The following is a 23,574-nucleotide window of genomic DNA, read 5'->3' as shown; positions in this document are numbered from 1 at the left end:
ACAATGTTCAATCCATTTGGAAAGGTGAAACAAGTGATTGTTTTGCACAGCTATTTAAAAATAAATAAAAGCACGACTAAAATTGCCAAAAATATCTAATTTTTTAGAAGAAAAAACATTATAATATCAATTTCAATTCCGGTGCCATTGACATCCAATCCATTTAGACTGGGAGGGTCATACAGTATTCATATGCCATTTAAAAAAACAAAACAAAAAAATCAAAATGGTTCAAGAAAATGTCTGCATTTTAATTTTTGAAGAAATTGAAATGTTTCAGTGCCAGTGAATGATCATGTTTCAATGCCATTTTATGAATTAGTATTACAAAATTCTTAGAATTCAAAAAAAAAAGCAATTTTATGGACAAATATGACATCTATTAAAAATCTGAAGTCATCATCATCATGATTTTATTCTATTTCCAAGCGCATCTACTGCTTGGTTTAGGTGCTTCCAGCCAGTCTGCCAAAACTTGACCTTTATTTTGAAAGGCCCACCGCCAAAAAGTCAAAATGTCGCGTACGCCCGGCCTACCTCCGAGCGTCACGGAACCCCCGGGGCGCCCGTGAAGACGGTGTGGATGGGAGGCAGCGAAGAAACGTTGTCCCGCCGCCGGCAGGGCGAAGCGTCCCGCGGCGAGAACGGCCAAGACGAGCCGCCGCCGCCGCCATACATGCAGGCGGACGAACCTGCCGGACCGCACGTTGACGTACTAGAACGCGGGAAGGCGGTTCGGCGGGAGAGTCTGACCAGCCGCGTGTTGGACGTCGCTGAAGAAGGTACCGCTTTTCCTGCCGGGTCTGTCCAGGATGTCCAATGGGTCGCGCACGTCCGAGTACGGCGAGCGCTCATCTGTCGCGTAGGCCACGTTTCCGAAGTAGGCTAAGGCAAAAAAACCCAAAAAGAACATTTTTTTCCAACCATTTTAAAAAGTATGCATTTTTTAAAATTTCTCAAATAAAGGATTTGTGAATGAATTCCTCCTTTGTAGTTTTATTATGATTTTTTTTAATTGCGGATTTTCCCCATTTTCATCTGTATTTTTCAATACGTTTTTGTTTTATATTTGTTTTTTTTTAATGACAATTTATGTACTTATACCCCCAAGGCTTTTTGATGTGCAGTGAATGTACTGGCATCAGGGGTTCATACAACTTATTTATTGTGGTATTAAAGTCCATATGTTTTTGGGTTTCTGTAAAGTACTCATCTTAAAATAAAAAATGGAAGACAAGATTTTAATGATTTAAAAAAGTAAGCGAGTCAGTGTTTTTCCTCGCGCTTACCGCTTTGTCCAGCAGCAGAAAACGTTTGTCCCTCGCCCCCGCGCTCGTGTTCAAAGGAAAATCCGTCGGCGGCGTCCAGAATCGGAGCCTGCGAGAAGGGATGGGCTTCGGCGTAGAAGACGTCCTTGGCGGACGGCGGACGCCGCTCCTCGGGGGCGGCGTAACGGCACAGCTGGTAGGCGGACGGAGACGAAAAGGCGCCGTCCGCCTCGGACCTGCGCGGGCAAAAAATACCACAACGTCTTATCAACGACCATATGACAATGTAACCCCGATCATATTTTTTTAAATTGAGGCAAAGGAAAAAAAAATACATCATATATGATCAGCTCTAAATTATCTGAAAATTTTATCAAAAGAAAAATAATTCCTAAAATTAAATATTTCTTTGAAAAAAAAAAAAGGGGAAAAAAACCCTGTAAATGTCAGCCCTAAAAGATTATCATTAAAAAGTATACTGTATATGTATTTAAAAAAAAAAAACTGTAAATAAATATTGTCAGGTCTACCTCAGCGCAGGCTGGTAGGCGGAGGATGGCGTCGGGAAGTACGGCGAGCACGGGTATAAGGTCTCCTGGAAGAGATCGGGCTGGTAGGAAGAGGACGAGGAGAAACTAGTCGGGGCCCGGGGCCCCTGGTTGATGACGGAGCCTCGGTGCGCCAGCTCCGCCGGGGAAACCGGCGGCGTCATGACGGAAGCGCAAAAGTCACCGCCGCCGCCGCCTGTAACGACAACATCGGAAGAATCCGTACATCGGGTTTTTCCAAAGCGGAGCGCGGCGGCGATATTACCGGAGCCCGCGGAATCGCCCGTCTCCACCTCTCGCCGTCCCGAGGACTCGCTCTTCACCGACGGGTCGACCGCGGCCTTGTTGCGATTGGCTAGGAAGCAGGAACTGGGAGACGCGGAAAAGGCCGCTTTACTGGCACCTGACGGCTCAAAAGTGGATTTTATTCAGACGGAATAAAATGAGCCATTTCCCCCCCTCACCTACCGGCTTTTTTCATATGTTTGTCCAGGAGATTCTGCAGCTCTCGCTCTTTGTCGTTGTTGAACTGCGTCTCCAGCGCTAGCAAAATGTACTCATCCAGAAGCATGCGGATTAGATGGAAGGAGCCTACACACACACACACACACACGCACGTTCCTTTGTCAAATGATTCACATGTATTACAAAGTAAAAAAAATAAATAAAAAAATCAAAATATTAATTTCATATCAATTCATAAAAAAGTCAAAATATTACTTTTCCAATTAAAATGATAACATTATGGTGTAAAATAGGTCATAAAAAGTGAAAAATAACAACATTCAAAAGGAAATGACAAAATAATGCAATTCCAATTCATAAAAAGTACAACTATGAAAAATGGTTATAAAACTAAATCGACACAGTCTGAAATAATGATTTATACATATGGCAGAAAACACAGACAAGACTGAAAAAGCAGTTTCTGCTCTTGCACTTGTCTTTCAAAGCAACTGCTGTATTTTAAGCCAAAAGAACTGTTGTGTTTGATAGAACAATATGTCTATATGCTGCCATAGCAGATTCATGGCGCATGAAGCCCCCGAACTATTTTGAATTTGTCCGTTTTACCCTGGAAACCCCCATTTACAGACGTCGCACAACCGTTTTTGTTTCAACCCAGCCATGAAAACAAGGTAATTATATTTATTATTGAAAATGTCTGTCATTTTTAGCTTAGAATCATTCATTGATGTCTAATATTTCATTAAAAAAAAAAAAAAAAAAAAAAAAATTATTCACTCGCATATTTTAACCAAATTACGTCACAATGAAAAAAAAAGATGATAAATAATCGATCCAAACAAATAAAATTTGGGGGGGAAAAAAAAAAGTTTAAAAGGGTAAATATTTGAAAAATATCTCCTCGATGTCTGCGATTTCTGCATCGCGACTCTTGTTATATTACCATGTTTCAGCCATAAACTCCCCAAAAAATCCAGCTGCGGCCATTCACATCTGTGTCTTGACACTCGATGATACGTGCTATATGGAGTTTTTGGATTGAAACGAGGTACGTACGCGATAATATCTCGTTAAAGTCGTGGCATCTTTAATTCTGCTCTTTCATGCTCTCGCCTCCAGATAGGGTTTTGCTGTCTAAAAATAAATAAATAAATAAAAATGCCCTCCTGTTCAAAATGTTTATTTCCCCAGAAAATTTAGATTTTAAGTAGGGCTGTCAAACAATTACAATTTTTAATCGAGTTAATTACAGCTTAAAAATTAATCGTAATTAATGGCAATTCAAATCATCTTTAAAATATGCCATATTTTTCTGTAAATTATTGTTGGAATGGAAAGTTAAGACACAAGATGGATATATACATTTAACATACAGTACACAAGTACTGTATTTGTTTATTATAACAATAAATCAACAAGATGGCATTAACATTATTAACATTCTCTTAAAGCGATCCATGGATAGAAAGACTTGTAGTTCTTAAAAGATAAATGTTAGTACAAGTTAACGAAATTTTATATCAGAATCCCTCTTAATGTTTTCGTTTTATTAAAATTTGTAAAATTGTCAATCAAAAAATAAACTAGTAGCTCGCCATTGTTGATGTCAGTAATTACACCATGCTCACTCATTGTGCTGAAAACCCATAAAATCATTTGGGCCCAAGCGCCAGCAGACGGCGCCAAACACCAAAAAACAAGTAACAAGCGGACATTACACTGCTGTCATTTTAATTTGTTTGAGCAGGGCATGTGCATTAATTGCGTCAAATATTTTAACGTGATTAATTTTAAAAAATTAACTACCGCCCGTTAACGTGATAATTTTGACAGCCCTAATTTTAAGCTTTCCAATGATGTATCACACACGCATATAGGACAATTTTGAAATTTGGGCCAAACTGGGGGTCTCAGAGTGAAACTTTTGGTCACCTGAGTGTTTTCCACCATGTATATTTTGGTGAACAAGAAAGAATACATTTAAACCCATTACCATATAGGGAAAAAAAATTATACAGAAATGAAGTCTCATGTGACGATGTACCCGACTTTATGACGCCGGAGTCTCATCTGCCATTTTGTCTCCAGTCTTTTCTTTTTGTTGATTTAGGGGTAGATAAAGCATTCATTTCAATTTACGCGGAAATTCAGATGACGTCGCCAGCGTAGGAACGTTATTCGTTCGTAACCCGGAGCCTACATAGTTTCCGACAAAAAATCATCCGTCTCCCACGCCATTGACGCCCAATCCATTTGGACCGGGAGGGGCTAGTCCAAAACGGATTGGATATCTATCGCCGTCAATGAGTCGATTCCATACCAAAAACTGCTGGACAGAGAAGAAAATGTCGACTGTGTTTGAAGAGCCAGCGCCTCCGGATAAGACTGTGTAATGATTACTATTTATGGCTCCATTGTCGGTGTGAAGAAGTGCACGGGCACAAAACAGAAAGATGGAAGCCGCGGCCGCCATCTTGCACGCGGCTTCTCACCAAAGCTGGCGGCGTTGTTAAGCGTCAGGTTGTGCATGACTCGGGCGCCCAAGAAGCTCCAGCGTAGCAGGAAGTCCTGGGCTCGTTTCTTCAGCGAGCGACCACTCTGCTTGCTGGCCTGACAGAAAAAACCCAAAAAACTAATAAGAGTCTTTGCCCACAGTGTTGGCAAGAAAATCATGTCAACCTCTCTCATAAAAAGACTCTCACCAAAAAACGTACACATGACAAAAACACAGATTTTTTCATTCTCATGCAAAAAAAAAAAAAAAAAAAAGACTCCCCAGGAATATGATCAAAAACACAATAAAAAATATACTCCTGGAAAACACAATCTAAAAAAAAACACACCAAAACCTTTTCTCAAACATATTCATTCACATAAAACACAAACATACCAAATAGGCTACAACATACATGTACTAAAAATAAATTACAAAATAAAAAAAAAACTGTCATACACCCCAAAATCTCACACATTGCAAAAAAAAAAAAAAAAACACTGAAAGATTGTAGTTTGTAATGGTAAAACTGACCCAAAACTCTCAAACCCTAAACAGGACATGCTCAAAAACTTGATACTACCAAAAACTCACATGCAATACAAGTAACACACAGCAAAAACATCTCCTGAAAAACATGCACAATTAAAAAATGTAAAAACTTGTTGCAAAAAAAAAAAAGTCTCTATAAATACAAAAAAGCACCTCACCGGAAAGAAAAAAAGCCACATACCAAAAACCAAAAAATAAAGGTCTCTCACACTAAAAACTGATTGGGTGTCAAGACAAAGACCTGGATGACTTTGCGCTCGACGACAGTGTCCAGCCACTCGACGAAGGACTCCACCGTCGCGTTCTTCCTCAGAAGTTCCTTCAGCTCCCGGAAGACGGCCGCCGCCTCGCCTGCGGGAAAAAGCGCGGAGGCGGTAGGGCAAACCGAGCCGCCGCCGCGGACGACGTCGAACGGCCGCTCACGGTCGGAGTACGGGTCGGCGGCCGCGCCGAGCGGCGAGCGCAGGCCGATGCCGTTCAGGTCCACGTCGTCCATGTCGCTCACCATGTCGCTCACCACGCTTTGGTCGAACAGCGCCGGACGGGCGATCTGCGAACAACGGCCCGGCCGGTTAGCCAGTGGTTAGCCACTGTCGGCCATTTGTTACGTGGCAGATCTGAACGCTAAACTATACTAAACCAAAGCACGCTCACTTGAATGCTAAGTCATTGCTATGACAGGCACCACTTTAACCAGTCATCTGCCACCGATGGCGCTAGACGTCCGATGCATTTCAAGTGGGAGGGGTGGCGACAAATCAACCAACATTTATTCGCTGCCACCCTCGCAGTTATAATGGATCGGACGTCTACTAGCGATAAACTTACTGATATTAACAGCTGACGGTGACCGGAACCTAGATCTCGAAGAGTACATACCGTATTGTGCAGTATCGGCACGTTCGTACCTTCCGCTTGTTTTAATGCCGTATCAGAACGCGTACTTATCGGGGCAACACTAGTGCATACACGGTGGCGCGGAACCTTTTTAGGAAGGTAGATTCTTATCTTGTTCGGAACGTGAAAGACAAACCTCGGCGGAGGCCGTCACGTTACCTGCGCCAGGTGCAAGAAGGACGTCTGCCGCTTGAGGGAGGACACGAAGCGGCGCGCGATGGGGAGCTTTTTGGCCGCCAGGCATTGCGGGAGATTGTCCAGGGAGGAGGCCAGCCACAGCTCCCAGTGCTTGGCGAAGCAACGGATATCCGCCAGCAGACTGCCGAGTGTCAAGTTAGCAAATGCCTGCGCCTATGGTCAAAATGTTTGCTCACCTGTCGGGCATCTCTTGCATGGTGGCGGGAATGAGAACATCAGTCAAAACCTGAACAAACAAGACAAAAGCACCTAAAGCAGGGGCGTCAAACTCATTTTGGTTGGTTAGCGGGCAACCCCATCTCATGTAGGCCCGGCTATTTGTTTTTGGCCAAATATGACATCCGCCCCATTTGAATTGGAATCAACGTAAGCAGTCCTTCCAGTATAAGTGAATTGGACGTCCATCGTTGTCAATGGCCGGCAGTTTTGTGTCACTCCCATGTCATTTTAAGATAGTTACGGGTACTTCCTCTCAATTTTGGTCATTTCCTACCGACTTCTGGACTGCTTCCTGTCAATTCTTTCCGTTTGGTTTTGGGTCACTTCCTTGTTAACTCATTAGCTGCCACCGACGGACGCCGCTAGACGTCCAATCCATTTTGAAACGGAGGTGGCGGATCGACCCATGTAACAGCGGACACCACAGCGAGCCGGCGATGTGCCGAAAAATGCACCCCCTCATTTGTACAGCGATTAGACTCGAAATTCTTTCGAACCAATGAAGCTACCGGTAATTAGTTCTATGATTGCCACCATTGTTTGGATTGTTATCGAGCATGTACAGAAATGATAATAAACCGGACCTGTTATAATAAGCGACCCGTCAGGCACCGCCGAGCTACAGGACAGATGTTAAACTGGCAGCCCTGGGGCCAGATCTGACCCGACGCGTCGTTTTGTGCGGTCCGCGAAAGTACCGTATTGGCCCAAATATAAGACGGTGTTTTTTGCATTGAAATAAGACTGAAAAAGTGCGGGTCGTCTTATGTTCCCGTCTAGACATTATACCCATTCACGATTCACTAGATGGCGCCAGATATCATTGAAGCGATTTTCTGTCATGACAGATTTCAGCTACTCTCAAGTTTAACCAGTTTGCATTATTTTATTGCAGTGTTTTTCCTTATTCAGATTTGTTTCAAGACTACAGTTACAGTTAAACCTCACTTTGATGGTTAATGCAGTTATTGCAATTTTGTTGTTTGGTTTATTTACATTTCAAAAACCAGAAGCCATTCATATACAAATGTGATTGCACTTTAGTTTGCATATTTAAACGTTCAGATCTGAATGAGGCAAAATAACATGCTTTTTCTCTCAAATATGTTGTTATAATCATTTGTTTCAGATGTACTGTAATTATTTTCTGTATAAAAATGAATTTGGTGTTCAAAAGGTCTTTTTTTTAAACTTGAGTCTTGAAAAAGAGGGGGTCGTCTTATAATCAGGGCCGTCTTATCTTCGGGCCAATATGGTAAATCACGCACTCGACTCGACTTCCCGTTATCGCGGCCCGCTGGCTCGTGTCTTACCTTATACAAAATGGAGTCGCACACGCACAAGATGTCCACCAGCAAAGGGTTGTCAAGCAGGGGCAGCAGGTGGTCCGGCATGCCCTGCCAGAAGTGAAGCAGGAAGTTCTGGATCTGGAACGGCGTCACAAGAAGTTAGCGGCGCAGGACCGCCGCCGCCGAGGCGAGGGGCGTCACCTCGTCAAAGTTGACGTTGATGGCGTTGTCCAGGATGCACTGACAGTGCGTTTTGTACATCATGATCAGCGTGTCCATCTGCAATCAGAAATATTAGTAATACTGCAGTCCTAGCAGGAACGTCGCGGTTTTAAAGACACTAAAACTAGCCTAGCTAACATCTGTTTGGGTGATAGCGCCGTATTCTTATGATCAAAACGTGACGATAGAATGTCATTTTTGACACGATGACCTTTTCCCTGGAGACGTTTCCCTGCAGGAGGAGGTGCCGAGCGCTCGGGAATTCCGGGAGCAGCGTTCCAGTTTTGGAGCTGAGAGAGTATTTCCTGGTAAAGCCGCCCTGCGCGCGACATCCACGGTTAAGGTTATCCATAAACTGCTCATGAATAAATTTGAATGTCAACGCATCGACTTTGACTACCAATGTCTTTTTATGCTTCTGCCGTCAATTAAAATGACGTCCAATCCATTCGAAGCGCCTCAAATGCATTGGACGTCTAGTGCCGTCACTGGCAACCGATAAGTTCAAACTTATCGGCAGCCATTGACGGCGAAAGGCGTTAGTCTGAACAAATTGGAGCTCAATAGAAACGTGATCGTTCCTCGCTAGCCTCCTACCTCATTCTTCATCTTGCTTCCAGAAAATCTGTCAAAAAAAGCAGAAATGACACGTTTCGGTCAGTTGGTGTATGAAATTTTAGGATGCTTTCAAGTACCTGGTCAAACCTTTCCCAGAGTAGACGGAATGATAGTAAGCGCTGCTCTCTTTGATGCCGATGCCATAGTAATGATACCTGTCGTATAGTCAGAATTAATAACCGCTGTAGCAATCTTTCATTTTTGCATTCAAAAAAAAACTGCTTACTTGGAATGTCCCCTGGTTCCTAGTCTCCTTGTGGTGAGGAGAGGGAACTTCTGTCGGATGGTCTGATTGTTTCAAATAGGGGACAAAAGACAAAGTGGACAGCAAGGTCATTCAAGATCTGATTTTATGAAGAAATGTGAGTTACACTGATACTACGGTGCCGATATGGCACTATAATGACGTCATCGGTATCGGTGATGCCGTACTCTTGGGAGATTTGCTCACCAACCCTTGTCGCTTTCGTCGACGTAAACGTTTCTTGGGCGGAACGTTTTTTTTTTCAAGACGATGACGAGCTAAAAACACGTCCGGACACGAGACGATAATCGGTTCGGGCCGACGAAACAAAATCACGACAACCGCGTCTTCACAATGCGTGACATTTGCTTAGCGGAAATGCAGCGTACAATAGTTAGTCACCCAGCCCGCATCGTAGCAGCGTCCTGCGTTCGTCCTGCCACCCCGACTGCCAGGCGGTTAATTCGTTCAATACCAAAGGTGTATGTTACTCAAGCTGGGCTGCCCTCCAGGTTTGTATTTTGATGGCACTTCGTGTGTAAAATATGAGAAAGACTGATGAATGAAGATAAATGAAAAAATACTTTTCCAAAAGTGGCGGCGCAGGCGGGCTCCAGTTTGACTTTCCGGCAGAAGTCCAGGTAGTGAGCGTAGAGAATGCAGCGAGGGAGACACACGCCCTCGCACACGATGTAGTTCTCCTCCAACCTGGCACCGGTCGGAACAATCGTCGTCTTTATCGTCAGTGTCACAAACGATAGCGTGCCGTGCAGGCGCTTACCACTGCAGCGTGAGCAGCGTCTGTTTCTTCTTGTCCTTGCTCATCTTGCTGACGTTTTTCCTGGGGGAGGTCAGGTCGGCTTTGGAACTCGAGTCTTCATCCGGGTCTTGGTCTTCCTCAGAGGACGCCGTTTCGTGGCCGGCCTCCGTCTCTGTTAGTTGGTTAAAACGTCACCGCGCGACCGAGTGGATGCCAATACGGCGTCCCGATAACGCGTGACAAGACGTGCGATAGACGTCCAATCTAGTAGTTTTTTCCCCACCATTTTAGGGGGGGAAAAAAAATCAATGAAGGGGAAAAATTTGGCCGTAAAAAAAAGAAACAAAATATATTGTTTTTAATAAAAAAGGGGATAAACATTTTATGGAAAAAAAATGTCGTTTTACAGTTTGACTTTTGTCTCCGATATAGACAAAATGTGTCGTTTTTCTAATAGAATTAGTTAAATGAGGATAAAAATTTCAAGTTTATTTCGTTTTATTGTACTAGTTTTTGTTTGACATTGAATTATAAAACAAAAGTATTTTTCCCTTTTGTCAAGATTTTCCAATGAATTTGACCCCCTTTCTAACTTTGACTGCCGTCGACGGTGCTAGGTCCAATCCGTTTTTCGTCTCTTTCCGTCAAACGAAACTCGAAATTCGAATTTGAAGTACTCCCGCGGCCATTTTGTGCTTACAATGAGTTAAAATACAGGTAGGCTATCATTTTCTTGGTTGTATATTTCATTTCACAATAAGCAAAACATCCTAAAGCCTCATTCTCTGAACTAAAATGTACAGGTTTTTGCCGTGAGAGACAATGAAAATAATTGTATACGGATTTTTTAAATGTTTTTACCTGATTTGATGGCAGAATCGTCCTCTGGCGAAGCGCACACATTTTGGGCAAAAACGCCGAAAGGAAAAAGTCCGTCGGCAGCTGAAATCTCACGACTGCGTTTCATGGCCGTGGTCATGCTGAACACGGGGGACATTTGAAAAAGAAGGAGAAGAAGAAGTGGCGTCAGCGCCGAAGCATCTTTTGTGCGGTGCCCGAGTGTGCGGACATGATATTTACAGAAGAGCTTCTTAATGATTAACCGGGGAGGGAGGCCTCATCCATCTGTCTCTCCGTCCGTCCCAACACCGGCCGGCAGCACCCCCACATCACCTCCACCTCCATGCAGTCAGCTGCTACCTGAAACCCACCAAAACAAACAAAGGTTAAACTTGTGTACACAGCTTATTCTTAATGATGTGACTCACCATTTTGTGTGGATTTCTTTGCCTGTCAGTGGCTTTCAAAATGAGAAATAATTAAGGCAGGAAAAATAAATGATCATTCCTGAAATTTAAGAAATAAGTAAAATCCTTTATCGGCAGCAAAATAACTGTAAAACTAAAGAAACGCGGAATGAAGCTAAAAGGTCACAGGAAGTAGCTGACTGGTCCACGTTAAACCTAAATAACTACAATTTGAAGACTTTATATTGACAGTTTGTGCTAGTATCATTGAAATATCGTCATTTATGATGACACTAACCTGGTTTTATGTGGCTATAATTCCCCGGTGTTTGCAAAAGTATCTTTTAATACCTACCGTCACGGAGTTAAACGAAGGTGTTCACGCCGGGGGGCCAAATAACCGGGTAACAACCATTAGTACGTCCGTGTCTGATTGGTTCCTCTTCGCAACTCCAAAATTGTCGCTGACCAATGGGAAGGCGTCTTCCGTCAACACAGGCCGCCGTGATCCTCGTTACCTCTGCTAGCCACTTGTTCGTATTAGCTCATGTGACCGCTCGAAAGGTAAGAAAACGGACATAAAACGTGGGAAATTATTATGTCGCGCATGTTCAATGACAAATAAAACATACAAACAGGTAAAAGACGTAGGTGCAATTTGATTTGAAGCTCTAGTTAGCAACTGTGGCTGATAGAAATCGCTACCTAGTAGCTTTTAATTCAAGAGTGTCAAGGGTTACTTTTTTTTTTTTTTTTTCAAATGTCGGGAATTTTTAATTTCGCTCCCGGTAACGCAACTGAATCTTTTTACTAAAGTATGGCGGGTGAATAAAAGTCACAAGTATTCCTGAACTGAAGATGTCAATGAAAGTGTACAATGTAGTGCAGATTGTCCTTGGCGGAGGTCATCTCCGTGGCAGGCATGCTTGGAAATCAATGTCGGTCTCTCTCTAATTTGAATATTTTTCCATTGCTGTTTTTAATAGGTTGCCGTTGAAATATAAACATCCCTAAACCAGCAGACATGCTGTCAATGTTGAATCATCAGCCTCTCCGGTAAGAAACTGCATGGCCTGCCTATATATTATGGCTATATTTTTCCATTGTTTACATATAGTAGCTCCAATTTTTCCTTGAGAGTCAAAGTGAAACATTGACAAAATGACAGCTCATATGTCTAGAAAACTACAGTAAGACACGTGTCTCAAGGTTTTATCGTATTTTAGTTGTCTAAAGGGGCTTTCTTAAAAATAAATACATACGTAAAGAGGCTTTTTTTTGACCGTGTAACATTTACAACTGTAGTAAGGTATTTTAAAAAGGCATTTGCAACAGACGGCATGTTTAAAAAAATAAACGCCCCGCATAGAGCTGAACGATATTAGAAAAAAGAAATGGAATTGCGATCAATGTTTCCATTCACTATTTTCTTCAAATTGAGCTGTCGCGCAAAAGTCACCGTCGTATTCACAAACTGGACATTATACCACTGAAACATTGTAAGCTACGCTTTTAAAAAATTGGTAGTGAAAAGAGCTGATGTTTGCTGCCATCCATATCTGAATATTCAGTAATACTGTATGTCAAAAATATTTGGAACCAAACATAATTTCACTTTTGCCTTAACGCATGTGGTTAGAGCACACAATTGTGCGAGCGTACTTACCGTCTATTTGGTCATTGCTAACTGCATCAAACAAAGAGTGATATGGCATGAAATTCATATCATGGGATAAATGAATACTTTCACACCAATTGTGGTCATTTCTAAATGAAGCCTTTATTGAGCACTCATTTAAATGCAGGTAGTGCCCGGTTTACGGACGAGTTCTGTTCTTGCGCTGGCTATGTAACCCGGTTTTAAGTCGGAATGAACCCTTAAAAACCCCAAAACACCCTCTAAATTAAAATATCCAAAAACGTGTATTACAAGTCACAAATTAGAGAAGCATCACATGATTTTTCAAAGGGTGCCAATGCTCTTGTCCGGGCCATTTTTGTGTTTTGAGTTTTGTGTAAAATGATAATGTTTTTTTTTTTTTCTCATTCTCTTTTGTGTTTTTCATTGCAAGCAAAATAAATGAAGATAGTACTTTTGCCCAGCACTGTATCAAATATATTGTGGCTTTGCCATGTCGAAATTCTCCGTTTTAATGTAAAGTCAATTCATCTCACAGAAAGATACCTTGTTGAAAGATAGGATGCCCTTTCACACTAGCACTATTTGGACCAGAGTTCTTTTTCTCGGATTGCCCGCTTCGTTTTGTAAATGTGAACGTGCACCGAACCCTAGTTCGGACCAAACAAACAAACTTTGGTCCGCTCAAAATTCCTGGGTCTCCGTCCGCTTTAACGGTACTCTGCTTCGCTTGTGAATGCAACCGGAGCAGGGTGCGTTTTTGCTACTTTACCTGCAGCGTCGCAGCGCGGAACTGTCACACTACACGCAGTGCATCCTCGGAAGCGGGAGTACAACGCGCGCGCTATTCAAAATCAACAATGCTAAGAGGACAGACGATGGACTGTGGCCAAATGTCATTGTGCTGCAGTTGCATTTGATACACAGAATTGGCTTCCAATGGGGTGGTTGTGTTTTGCATGCTGTGAGATGAAGATGAAGAGTGGGGCGGGATATTTTTACTATGTTCTGTTGTTGTTGGCGTCACCTACGACGGACGGTATCCGTGTTGTGTTGCACAAGTTCTAAAATAAAGGATTAAACACCTGACAAAGCCGGCGACTTCCTTGTCGTTGTTACAGTATAAAAGAAACAAACGCCTGTACCAGGGGCTCCGTTTTTCCGTTGTTGTTTTTTTTTTTTTTTTCTGCAGGGATGGGATAGTTCGGTTGGCGCGGTGTGACCCTTTTCAACAAGTCAATGGCGTACCGCACGCAGGCTATTTTTAGACCGTGACGTCACATCGTAAAGCGGAAGTAAAGCCAAAGTGGGACATTATAGACCCGCCCTCGCACAGACCCAACGTAATTAGTGCTACTTTTCTCCGGTAATCTTTCAAAAACGAACATGCCGATCACGCATTGCTTTTTTGGAACTTCTAGAAACAACTGTAGACATTACGACACATGAAGGATATTTTCTTCCTACGTTTCCGGAAGCCAAAAACTCGGGAGGAAAAAATGTGAAGACCGAATCAACTTGCGCAGAGTTTAACACCAGCTCGGCGAATCCATTCACGTTTCATATGCAGTAAACATTATGTTGGGTTGGCATTGTCTTTCAGAGGACAAAGAGGTAAGCCATTTTTATATTTTTAACTTCTTTTTTTAGCGTAACGTTGTGCCGTACTGCTTCTGTCTGACAATGAATGACCTGAAAAGAATTACAATGGTATCTGACTGCCACTGTTACCGTTTATGTTATATATATATAGATAAAAAAACAACTTCAGTAAGGGCGAAGTGTAAATAAATTATAGAATTAAGATGTGTTATCAATGAAAAAATGAAAAGTGTTCGTTGGCTGTCACTGAGTAGCATTTGCGATCGCTACACAAAGCTAACTAAATTACCCCCAAGAACGGTAAGAGACGTAGGACAACCAGAGGATATATAAGAAAGACAGGGCTGATGGTAAAGGATAGCTTGTTGAAACAGCAGAATGTCATTGTCAGTCACGTCGATTAAAAAAAAGCTAAAGCTATGCTTAGGTCGGCTCGTTTTTTCGTCTTTTTCAGCCTTCGACACTAAAGCCATCTCTTTAACTGAACATTTTTATGTTCTTCCACAGCTTAGCCAGTCAATTTGGTACCAGGCACATCAGTTTCGGAGAGAATTGGTAGGTTTAGCTCTGTAAACATCTCCTTCGTACACGATTTCCAATAATTTCCTATTAGGGACAAACGGTGGCTTTTCCCTACTTAGCAACAGTAGCTAATGTCATGAATATTAATGAGCGGAAGTGACGTGTTGCTTGCGGTACGCCATTGTAAGTGTTGTTGCGAAATAGCTCTCCAACCGTACCTGGTCCTCTTGGTCTAATGTGAAAGTGCCCTTAAAACAACATTCCCCTCCCCCCGCCCCCCCAAAATAAAGCTAATGCACAAAAAGGGTTATTGTGTCAAAAACAAATGAATAATCCAAGCCTTTATCTCCAGGTCTCAGGATTGGGGTCTATTCAGGCCCGGTGCCCCCGCTAGAGTGGACCTTAAGATAACCCACCTGGAGTGGAGCCCCGAAGACACTCTGATCTCCTTCCAGGGTCAGTCCTCCACCGTATGCGAGCTGGACTACGTCATCCTGCACCAGGAAATCCAGTACACGGCCAAAACCATAGCTGAGGTGGAGGTGGGCGAGTATTGCCTGGTGGAAGATGCCCAGGCGGCCGTCTGGTACCGAGGTAGGGTGCGGCGTCGCCATGACGGCGAGTCGGAGGTGTTCCTCGTCGACCGCGGCGTCATCTTGACCGTGGACGCGGCTCGCGTATCGTCCTGTTCCGAGGAATTCTTAAACCTGCCTCCCAAGACGGTGGGCGGATTCCTCGCTAACGTGCTGCCGCTGGCCGACTCCTCCGACGTGTCGGGCTTCCTTTCCGGCCAGATCGGGAAGAAGGTCACGGGCTACCACCAAGCCTTCTCGCCGATAGGGATCCTCCTGCTGGACGTGCCCGACGTCAACGACGAGCTGGTCCGGCGCGGCTTGGGAAGGCACGTGGACAAGGACACCTTCCGTCTGTTGTTCAAGTTGCTCTCCAAGTCGCGGATCAAACAAATCGACGGCGTCCTTCCCGACCTGCTCGCCGACGAGCGAAGCGAATGTGCCTCGTCCGTCTACCAGGAAATCCCGTCTTTGCGCGAGCCCAGGTTTAACCGCGGCGCTCGGGCGAACGTCAGGGTGACGGCCGGCGTTCACGCGGGCCTCTTTTACTGTCAGATGTCGAGTCAGGAATCCGATCTTCGGGGCCTGTCGAAGACGTTGGCCGCGGTCAATGAGCGCCAGAGCAAATCTCTCCGGCAGAAGAACTTGGGTCCGCTCTGCTCGGTAAAAAGCAGAAGCGGGAAATGGTACCGAGGCTTGGCAAAGTTCCTCCCGGATAGCTCGCGGGTAAGAGTCTTGTTGGTGGATTACGGATTCTTCGAATGGATCAAAGTGGACGACGTCCACAGCTTGCCTCCCGATTTGCACTCCGCGCCCGTCGCCGCGTTCCCGTGCTCGCTTTCTTCCCTGAAGGACGAGGAGGTCACCGCTCGGCAGTTGAGCTTCCTGGAGGCGGGCTTGCTCGGCGGGGTCTTGGACGTGAAGATCGACGCTTTCGATGTCGAGCGGCGCCTCTACTTGATCACCATATTCGGCGCCGTGGAGAAACACGTCGCAGAAAAAGCGCGGCCCGTACGGGAACGAGACCAGCCGCGTTCCGCTCCGGAAGACCGAGTGAACCCCGTCTTCTGCGAGACCCTCATCGGCCGGGAGATGGTCAAAACCCTGAAAGAAGAGAAGCTGCGGCAGCACTCGGTGTTCGAGGGCTACCTCGAATACGCCCAGGATCCGGAAAACTTCTGGATCCGAAGCCAAAGCCGAAATGACGACTTCCAGAAAATGATGAGCCAAATATCCCGGCACTTTGCCGGCGCCAAGCCGGAAGACGACGTTTTGCCAGAGCCCGAGCCCGGGGCGCTCTGCTGCGCGTTGTACGAAAAAGACATGCGCTTCTATAGGGCGCGGGTCACGGACAAGCTGGAGCGCGGCGCCGAAGTTCTCTTCATCGACTTCGGCAACCGGGAGAGAACTCCCGCCGCCTTGATCAAGAAGATCCCCGAGACATTTGCCGACATTCCCGCCTTCGCCTTGCCTTGTTCTCTAGTTAACGTGGTGCCCGCGGACGAAGTCTGGACATCTTCCAATTCCGACTTCTTCAGAGCGGCGCTGTCCGACAAAGCGCTGCTCGTCCGCGTCGTGCGGATCGCCAAACGCAAGTGCCTGGTCGATCTGTACGAGGCGGAAGGCGACCGCGGTTCCGACGTCGGCGAGCTCATGGTGAAAGCCAAACAAGCCGAATACTGGAACAGGGTTCCGCTCCGGCCCTTGGGGCAAAACGGGAGAGGCCAGAAGACGGAAATAGAAATTCCGCAAAAGGACAAAGGTGAAGAAGAGCGCTCCTCCGCTCCTCTGGGCTTCAAGACGCCGGATATCCGACCGAATTGCGAGTTGGCGGTCCGGTGCTCCCGCGTCAACTCCCTGTCTGATTTTTGGTGCCAGCTGTTGGACAAAGTGCCAGATTTGGAGAATTTGATGAGCAAAATTCAGCATTATTACAGGTGGCGTGCAGTCCCGCTCCGAGGCCAAGAATTGTGTTGCGTCGCTAAGCCGCCTCAAGACAGCAGATGGTACCGAGCCTCCATCCGAGAGAAACGACAAGACCGCGTGGAGGTGCTCTTGGTGGACTACGGTATCGGCGCTCAAGTAACCTTCGACCGAGTCCAGAGAATAATACCGGAACACCTGGAACCGGAAGCCCAAGCTTTCCGATGCAGCCTCCTTCACCGGATGGAACCGCTCGGAACCGCCGAGCAGCTGTGCGGCCGTCTCAGAGGTTTTGTGGCCGACGGCCCCCTCGACCTGAGGTGTAAAATTGTGTCGCAGTCGCACGACGACGCCGGCGACGTGTTGAATTTCGTGGAGCTCCACAACGCCCTGACCCGGCAGAGCTTCCTAGACCAGCTGCTGGAGCAAAGTCTAGTCAAAGAGAGGGAGTTTGTCTACTCGCCCTTTGACCTGGCGCCAAACGACGAGGTAGAAGTCTACGTGACTCACGTCAGTAACGAATGGGACGTCTACTGTCAACTGAAGCGCAACGCCGACGCCGTCAAAGACCTGGAAACCGGCATCTCCGAGCAAATCGGGAAAATGAAGCGAGCCTGCGCGGAAGACTCTCCGTCTAAACTGTGCTTGACAAAATACTCGGACGGAAATTGGTACAGGGCCCTGGTTCGTTCCGCTCCTTCCCCGCTGCACCTGGACGTCTTCTTCGTAGATTACGGAAACGCCATGATTTGTGAGAAGTCGCGAGTCCTCTCCATTCCCGGACACTGCCACCGTTTGTTGTCGGTGCCCGCGCAAGCGTCAAAATTCCGCCTGGCTTCCGTGTCTGGGAAAGATCTGGACGCGGAAGCCAAGAAATGGTTGGATAAAGCGGTCCTCGACAAAGAGCTCAGAGCAGTCATCGTCGACGAGAATCCCGACGGTTCCTTTGACGTCGTGCTCTTCGACGGAGATCTGAACATCAACCGGGAGCTCCGGGGGCTCATTGGCAAAGTTTCGTCCGGACCCGGCTCCGCCGAAAAAGAAACTCCCGCTAAAGCCAAGGGGGGCCCGGTCGAGGTGAGACCGAAGCCGCAGAAACCTCCCCCGTCTTTGCCCGACAGGAAAGAGAAACGAGGCGATTGTTGGCCGTGTTTTGTTTCCCACGTCGACTCGGCCGACCGATTTTTCCTGCAGCGTTCGGACGACGAAGCCGCCCTCTTGAAAATCAACCAAGAAATCAACGCGACGGCCGAACGTTTCTTGAGACCCGTTTTCTGCGTGCGACTCCACCAAGTGGTGCTGGCGCGCTACGACCGAGACGCCGCTCTCTACCGCGCCGTCGTCACGGCTTACAAGAGAGAGTCCCGCTTGGCGGTCACCTTCGTGGACTACGGCAACACTGCCGTCGTCGAGAAGAAGAACCTTTACGCCCTGCCCCGGGCTTATCTTTCTCAGCCGGCGTACGCCATCCGGTGTCGGCTGGCGGACTCGGATCGCTACCGAGACGGCGATTTCGGCGACGCCGTCGCGGGGAAAATGCTCGCCGTTCAGTTTGTCCGTAAGACGGAAACATCCTGGGCGGTCGACCTGGAGATACTCCGAGACCAAGAGGAAACGGATGACCGTGTAAAACCTGCACAGAAAGTCATAGCTGAGACCACGTTAACAAACTTGACCGCCAAGTCATTCAAAAGCAAAACGAAGACATCCAACAAGATCAGGCACAGAAGGTGTAAGACTTACAAGAAAAAGTCAGTATCTGTGGTCGGGAAGAAGCCGGACTCTGCCGGCACGCCGTCGATCTCGCGGGGCGAGCGACCGCCGAGCCCGCCGCCTCCGGAAAGCCGTGATAAGGAAGTTCTCGGAGAAGCGGGCTCCTCGCCGCCGTTAGTTTCGGCGCCCGTCTCTGTCATTAAAGAGTACGCGCCTATGGCCGCCGCCGTGACATCAGAGTTCTCGCCGCTTCTCGACGACGCCGGCTCCTCGCCGCCCGTCTCTCTCGTCAAAGAGTACGCGGCTTCGGCCGCCTCCGTGACGTCGCCGTCGGAGTTCTCGCTGCTTCTCGATGACACTCTGCCCCTCCGGCGCGCGCTATTCTCCATGTTGGAGGACCTCTCTCGGTCCGAGTTACCGCTTCTTCCCGAGCGTTTGCTCTCACCCGGGACCGTCTGCTTATTCCGGTCGGATCTGGACAGTTGGCGCCGCGCCAGAGTCGTACGCCTCGACTCGACCGGGGCGGTCCTCGACCTGGTCGACGACGGCTTCCGTAAAAAAATTTCCCGCGGAGACTGCTCCGACTTGAGGAGAGTTCCGAAAGATCTGCCGGATCTTCCCGATACCTCGCGCCCCTGTGTCCTGAACGGGGTGAAGCCCGCGAAAGACGGGCGCTGGAGCCCGGAAGCCGCCGTGTGCCTGCGGGAGGTTTTGAAGCGCGACCTCAAGGCGGTCTTCCGAGGTCTTCTGTCCGAAGGACGCTGGAGCGTCGACGTTCTAGCGGACGGCGTTCACGTCGCTAAAGAGCTGGTCGACGCCGGACACGCGGAGTACACGGACGCCGTTCTGGGCCTCAGGTAAACCGTCGTCGTCCGTTCTTCCGCCGACTCGTCGGAAAGCCTGACTTTTGTCCGACGTGTTTAGATTTCAGATGCAGAGCTGCCGCCGGATCGTCGCCGACGCAGAAGAACAACAGGAAAGGGCTCGCGGGGACTCGACGGTGGAGGCGGAGTCGGGAGATGCGCGTTGTAGGAAAATTGAGCCGCCGTTTGCGGCAGCGTTGCGCCGATACCGGTCTCATTCTTATAAAATGCTCTATATTGAGGTGATTGGACCTCCCTGAGATGACCGCCGTATAAAATGGCACGGTGTCCGGTCGTCCCTCTGTTGCGAATTTTAATTGAAATGGATTAAAGTGAAAAGAATCATTTGGTTTGTCGGCTACCGACCCTCCCGCTTCAAATGGATAGGACGTCTAGCGGGAGACGATGACCAGGCCGTGATAGCAAATATTTTCGGTATCGGTGCAATGCTAGTTGTTAGCATGGGTTGATATTCAGCAATCAAGCCAAAGGTTTTGACTGTTATTTTGTCTCCTTTGGGTCAGGTGTTGTTTTGTGATGTGAGCAGCCAGGACCAGAACCAGAACCAGTACCAGGAGTGGATGTTTGGATGTCAAGAAGCTGGAATTTGTTGTTTTCCCACTACCATGTTATTAAAGTGTCTGAGTTCAACCCTTTCAATTGATTTATTGATCTCAAAAGGGAACATTAACAAAAAAAAAAAAATTGAAAACCTGGAAAAAGTTGTATTCAATTTATTTTGTGACAAATAGAAGTCAATAAATGTTCTACTTTATACACGGCGGAAAACACTCGGGTGGCTTGCGGTTCCGCTCCGAGACCGACCAATTTCAAAATTGTCATTGCATGTGTGATTCATCATCGGAAAGCCTATTTTCTAATGGAAGAAATATTTTGAGCAGGTGGGCATTTTTTGACACTTGAAAAGTAGTTCAAATCATGCCAGTTAAAAATAGGCATTGTTGAGACCTTTGAAATGTCCTTTAAGTTTTTCACTTCAAGGTTTTGAACACCCATCCTAGTACAAATGTAACAAAACTTAATTGAACCCTTAAAGACTTGACACATGAAGCAATTAGAAAATCCCAAAATTTGAAAAAAGCTTATTTTCAAATTTGTAAAAAGAATGTCAAAATGAATATGTGTAATAAGCGCTCTAATGTCTAGAACCCTAGCTAAATCCGGTTTTTCTTCTCATGGGACGTGCAGATGCTTGTGTTGACTTGCATCCATCATTTTTTCCAAAAAGAAATGTCAAAATTCTGAATGACTCAAAATCATGAAATTCTAGGTGTATCAAATGTGATACATTTGGCAATAAAGGGTTAAAGATGAATTTTTTTTTTTTTTTTTTTTTCCTCCTCCAGAGTGCCTCTCTGAGGGCCTGGGAGAGGAATTTTAATCTGTGCAAAGAAAAAACATTTCCACGGGAATTTTAGGGGTTAAATTCCAATACCGTAATATTTTAATTTTTCTAGTGGAATCCTACAACCTAGGCTTTATAATTTAAGCATCTAATTTATCGAATACATCCTATAATAAGCAATCCAAACGGCAACACGGGTCCAAAAGATCACGGCTAGCACGCTAGTAATTCAGGTTCGCGTTTGTCGGTCCTGATCCCGACTCCGCTAAGTCGAGGTGCGAGCATAATGGAAGACGCACAGATTTTATTGATATTATCGTGTACTTCCCTTGTTTTGAACCAAAAACTTAGTGTAGCATATATTACAGAGTCAGCTGTGAATGGCCAAAGCCAGGCTTTGTGTTGCTTTCAGGGCTAAACATGGTAATATAGCAAGGAACACGATGCGAAAGTCACAGGCGAGAAGGAGTCAAGATTTGTTTAAACGTTTTTCAATTTTTCTTTGTTTGGATCAATTATTTATCCTCTAAAATATCTGAGGAAATGCGATGATAACCAAAAAACAAAACAATTAAGCCATGGTTATGAGGTAGATATCCATGACCTATTTATGGACACCAATTTTATCCATTGTGACGTCATTTGTTTCAAAGTTTAAAATATGCAATTGAATAACTTCTGAGTTGTTTTTTTCTTTTTAAAACTAAATACTGGACATCAATGAACGATTCTAAGCTAAAAATGACAGATTTCAAATAATAAATACGATTACCTACCTTTTTAAAGTTGGGTTGAAACAAGCGGTTGCGCGACGTCTGTAAACGGGGGTTTCCAGGGCAAAACTAACAAATTAAAAATAGTATGGGGGCTTATTGCGCCACGAATCTCCTATGGCAGCATATAGACATATTGTTCTATCAAACACAACAGTTTTGGCTTCAAATACAGCAGTTTATTTCAAAGAGCAGAAAGTGCTTTTTTCAGCCTTGTGTGTTTTCTGCCACATATATTTAATGATTGAATTGAAAATAAAATGTTACCTTTGTTTAAATAAAGGAACTATTTGGGGGGGGGGGGGGGGGTTAGAGAAACGTCATGTAAAAACGTTTATATTTTTTCATTTAATGAAACATTCAACTCAAGGACAATTTGTTTTTAAAGATTAAAATTGTTACATTTCAATTCTGATGACGCATAATGTACTTTGGAGTAAATGACATGGAACTTCTAAATAAAATTGATTCAAACAACACAACAAACAGGTCAAACATTGCTTACTGATATTCTTAGAATAAATGAACCAATGTGCAAAAGTATCAATGCATTACTACTTTTTTACAGAAAAAAAAAAAAAAAAAACTAGCTGTGAATTAGAAGAGTTCCCCAAAAAATCGATTATAGGATGCATCGCGATTCAACACGTGACGATTCGATTACGATTCATAAAGGTTCAAAAACGAGGTTTTTCCCTCGTAACTTTATGGCAGCCGCTCGTAGCAGAACGAAATTCAAGACACATCTGCCGCCGGGCACCGTTAACAGGCGCGTGCACGTTATGATGGATGCTGCTGGTTACTGAGAGAGCGAGAGAGAGAGAGATTTACTCCTTTTTAAAAGACCGGAAAATAAATTTGTGTACGAAGTACAGAAGCGCGACTTTGTGCGCAAGTTTTTTATTTTTATTTTTTTTAGAGCAAGAGGGGAAGAGAGATTGTTCGTTGCTCCTTGTCATTGAGATGTCCAGCAGCAGTTTTAAGGCATTACAATTGAAAAATGTCCTAAGAGGTGAGTACACAAACCCTCTTGTACTGTTAGCCTTTACTGTTGTTGTTTTTGAGATGTTAATAGTTAGCGCCGAGCGCTTAGGTAATTAGCTAACATGTATTTCATATGCAGAACATGTAAAACCACTATTAAGTACAGCAGTAACACTACAAACATGCGAAATAGTACAGAATTCTGTGAAAACAAAAGATATTGGTGAAAAGAAGTTTTATTTCTTAGAGCACTTTGTTTACAGAATATGTGAAATTCATTCCACCTGTGTACATTATATTGTTGACAGTAATAAGCACTCCCTTTAAAATGGTTCATGTTTTTGCACTTTCTTGTAAAAAAATACATGTAAAAGGCAGCTTAAGGCACCATCATTCCTGTTGAATCATTAGGATATTTTAAATGAATAACGGACATAAATTTGTTTGGCTACTGTATTAAGTAGTAATGTACGATGCATCGATAACCGCGATTATCGTTTAATAAGCAGATGGTAGCACCCTGAATCGGAATTGAATACAATCGTGGGGTGCCCAAGATGGCACACCTCTACTGTGAATCATGACTAGGGTTG

The 23,574-nt window shown here is 45.2% G+C and overlaps 2 protein-coding genes across 8 annotated transcripts; one reads left to right on the top strand and one right to left on the bottom strand.

Annotated features, from left to right (window-relative positions):
- Positions 1 to 291: 291 nt before the first annotated feature.
- Positions 292 to 11,465, bottom strand: rfx6 (regulatory factor X, 6). 7 transcript variants are annotated; one of them, XM_057822222.1, is made up of 22 exons: positions 11,380 to 11,465; positions 11,046 to 11,077; positions 10,858 to 10,977; positions 10,639 to 10,757; positions 9,799 to 9,949; positions 9,602 to 9,725; positions 9,000 to 9,061; positions 8,851 to 8,928; positions 8,753 to 8,780; positions 8,367 to 8,474; positions 8,135 to 8,212; positions 7,958 to 8,071; positions 6,602 to 6,651; positions 6,387 to 6,546; positions 5,572 to 5,880; positions 4,777 to 4,894; positions 2,285 to 2,407; positions 2,082 to 2,219; positions 1,799 to 2,012; positions 1,290 to 1,504; positions 754 to 885; positions 292 to 692 (listed from the first exon to the last, which is right to left on the bottom strand). In XM_057822222.1, exons 4-22 carry the CDS (start codon positions 10,754 to 10,756, stop codon positions 547 to 549), a joined length of 2,466 nt encoding a protein of 821 aa, XP_057678205.1. In that variant the 5' UTR covers position 10,757; positions 10,858 to 10,977; positions 11,046 to 11,077; positions 11,380 to 11,465; the 3' UTR covers positions 292 to 546. The 7 variants fall into 7 exon arrangements, with proteins under 7 accessions (XP_057678205.1, XP_057678204.1, XP_057678208.1 ...); XM_057822221.1 differs by having other exon boundaries at positions 11,046 to 11,124; positions 11,380 to 11,418; XM_057822225.1 differs by lacking the exon at positions 8,367 to 8,474 and having other exon boundaries at positions 5,572 to 5,681; positions 5,754 to 5,880; positions 11,046 to 11,124; positions 11,380 to 11,418.
- Positions 11,454 to 20,528, top strand: tdrd15 (tudor domain containing 15). Its single transcript, XM_057822219.1, has 5 exons — positions 11,454 to 11,588; positions 12,011 to 12,080; positions 15,140 to 19,852; positions 19,920 to 20,023; positions 20,383 to 20,528. The coding sequence occupies exons 2-5, from the start codon at positions 12,049 to 12,051 to the stop codon at positions 20,394 to 20,396; spliced, it is 4,863 nt and encodes a 1,620-aa protein (XP_057678202.1). The 5' UTR covers positions 11,454 to 11,588; positions 12,011 to 12,048; the 3' UTR covers positions 20,397 to 20,528.
- Positions 20,529 to 23,574: the final 3,046 nt, after the last annotated feature.

This window comes from Corythoichthys intestinalis, chromosome 19, assembly GCF_030265065.1.
Source record: "Corythoichthys intestinalis isolate RoL2023-P3 chromosome 19, ASM3026506v1, whole genome shotgun sequence".
In the NCBI taxonomy this organism is placed as follows: domain Eukaryota; kingdom Metazoa; phylum Chordata; class Actinopteri; order Syngnathiformes; family Syngnathidae; genus Corythoichthys; species Corythoichthys intestinalis.
This window is presented reverse-complemented; position numbering and strand designations above follow the sequence as displayed.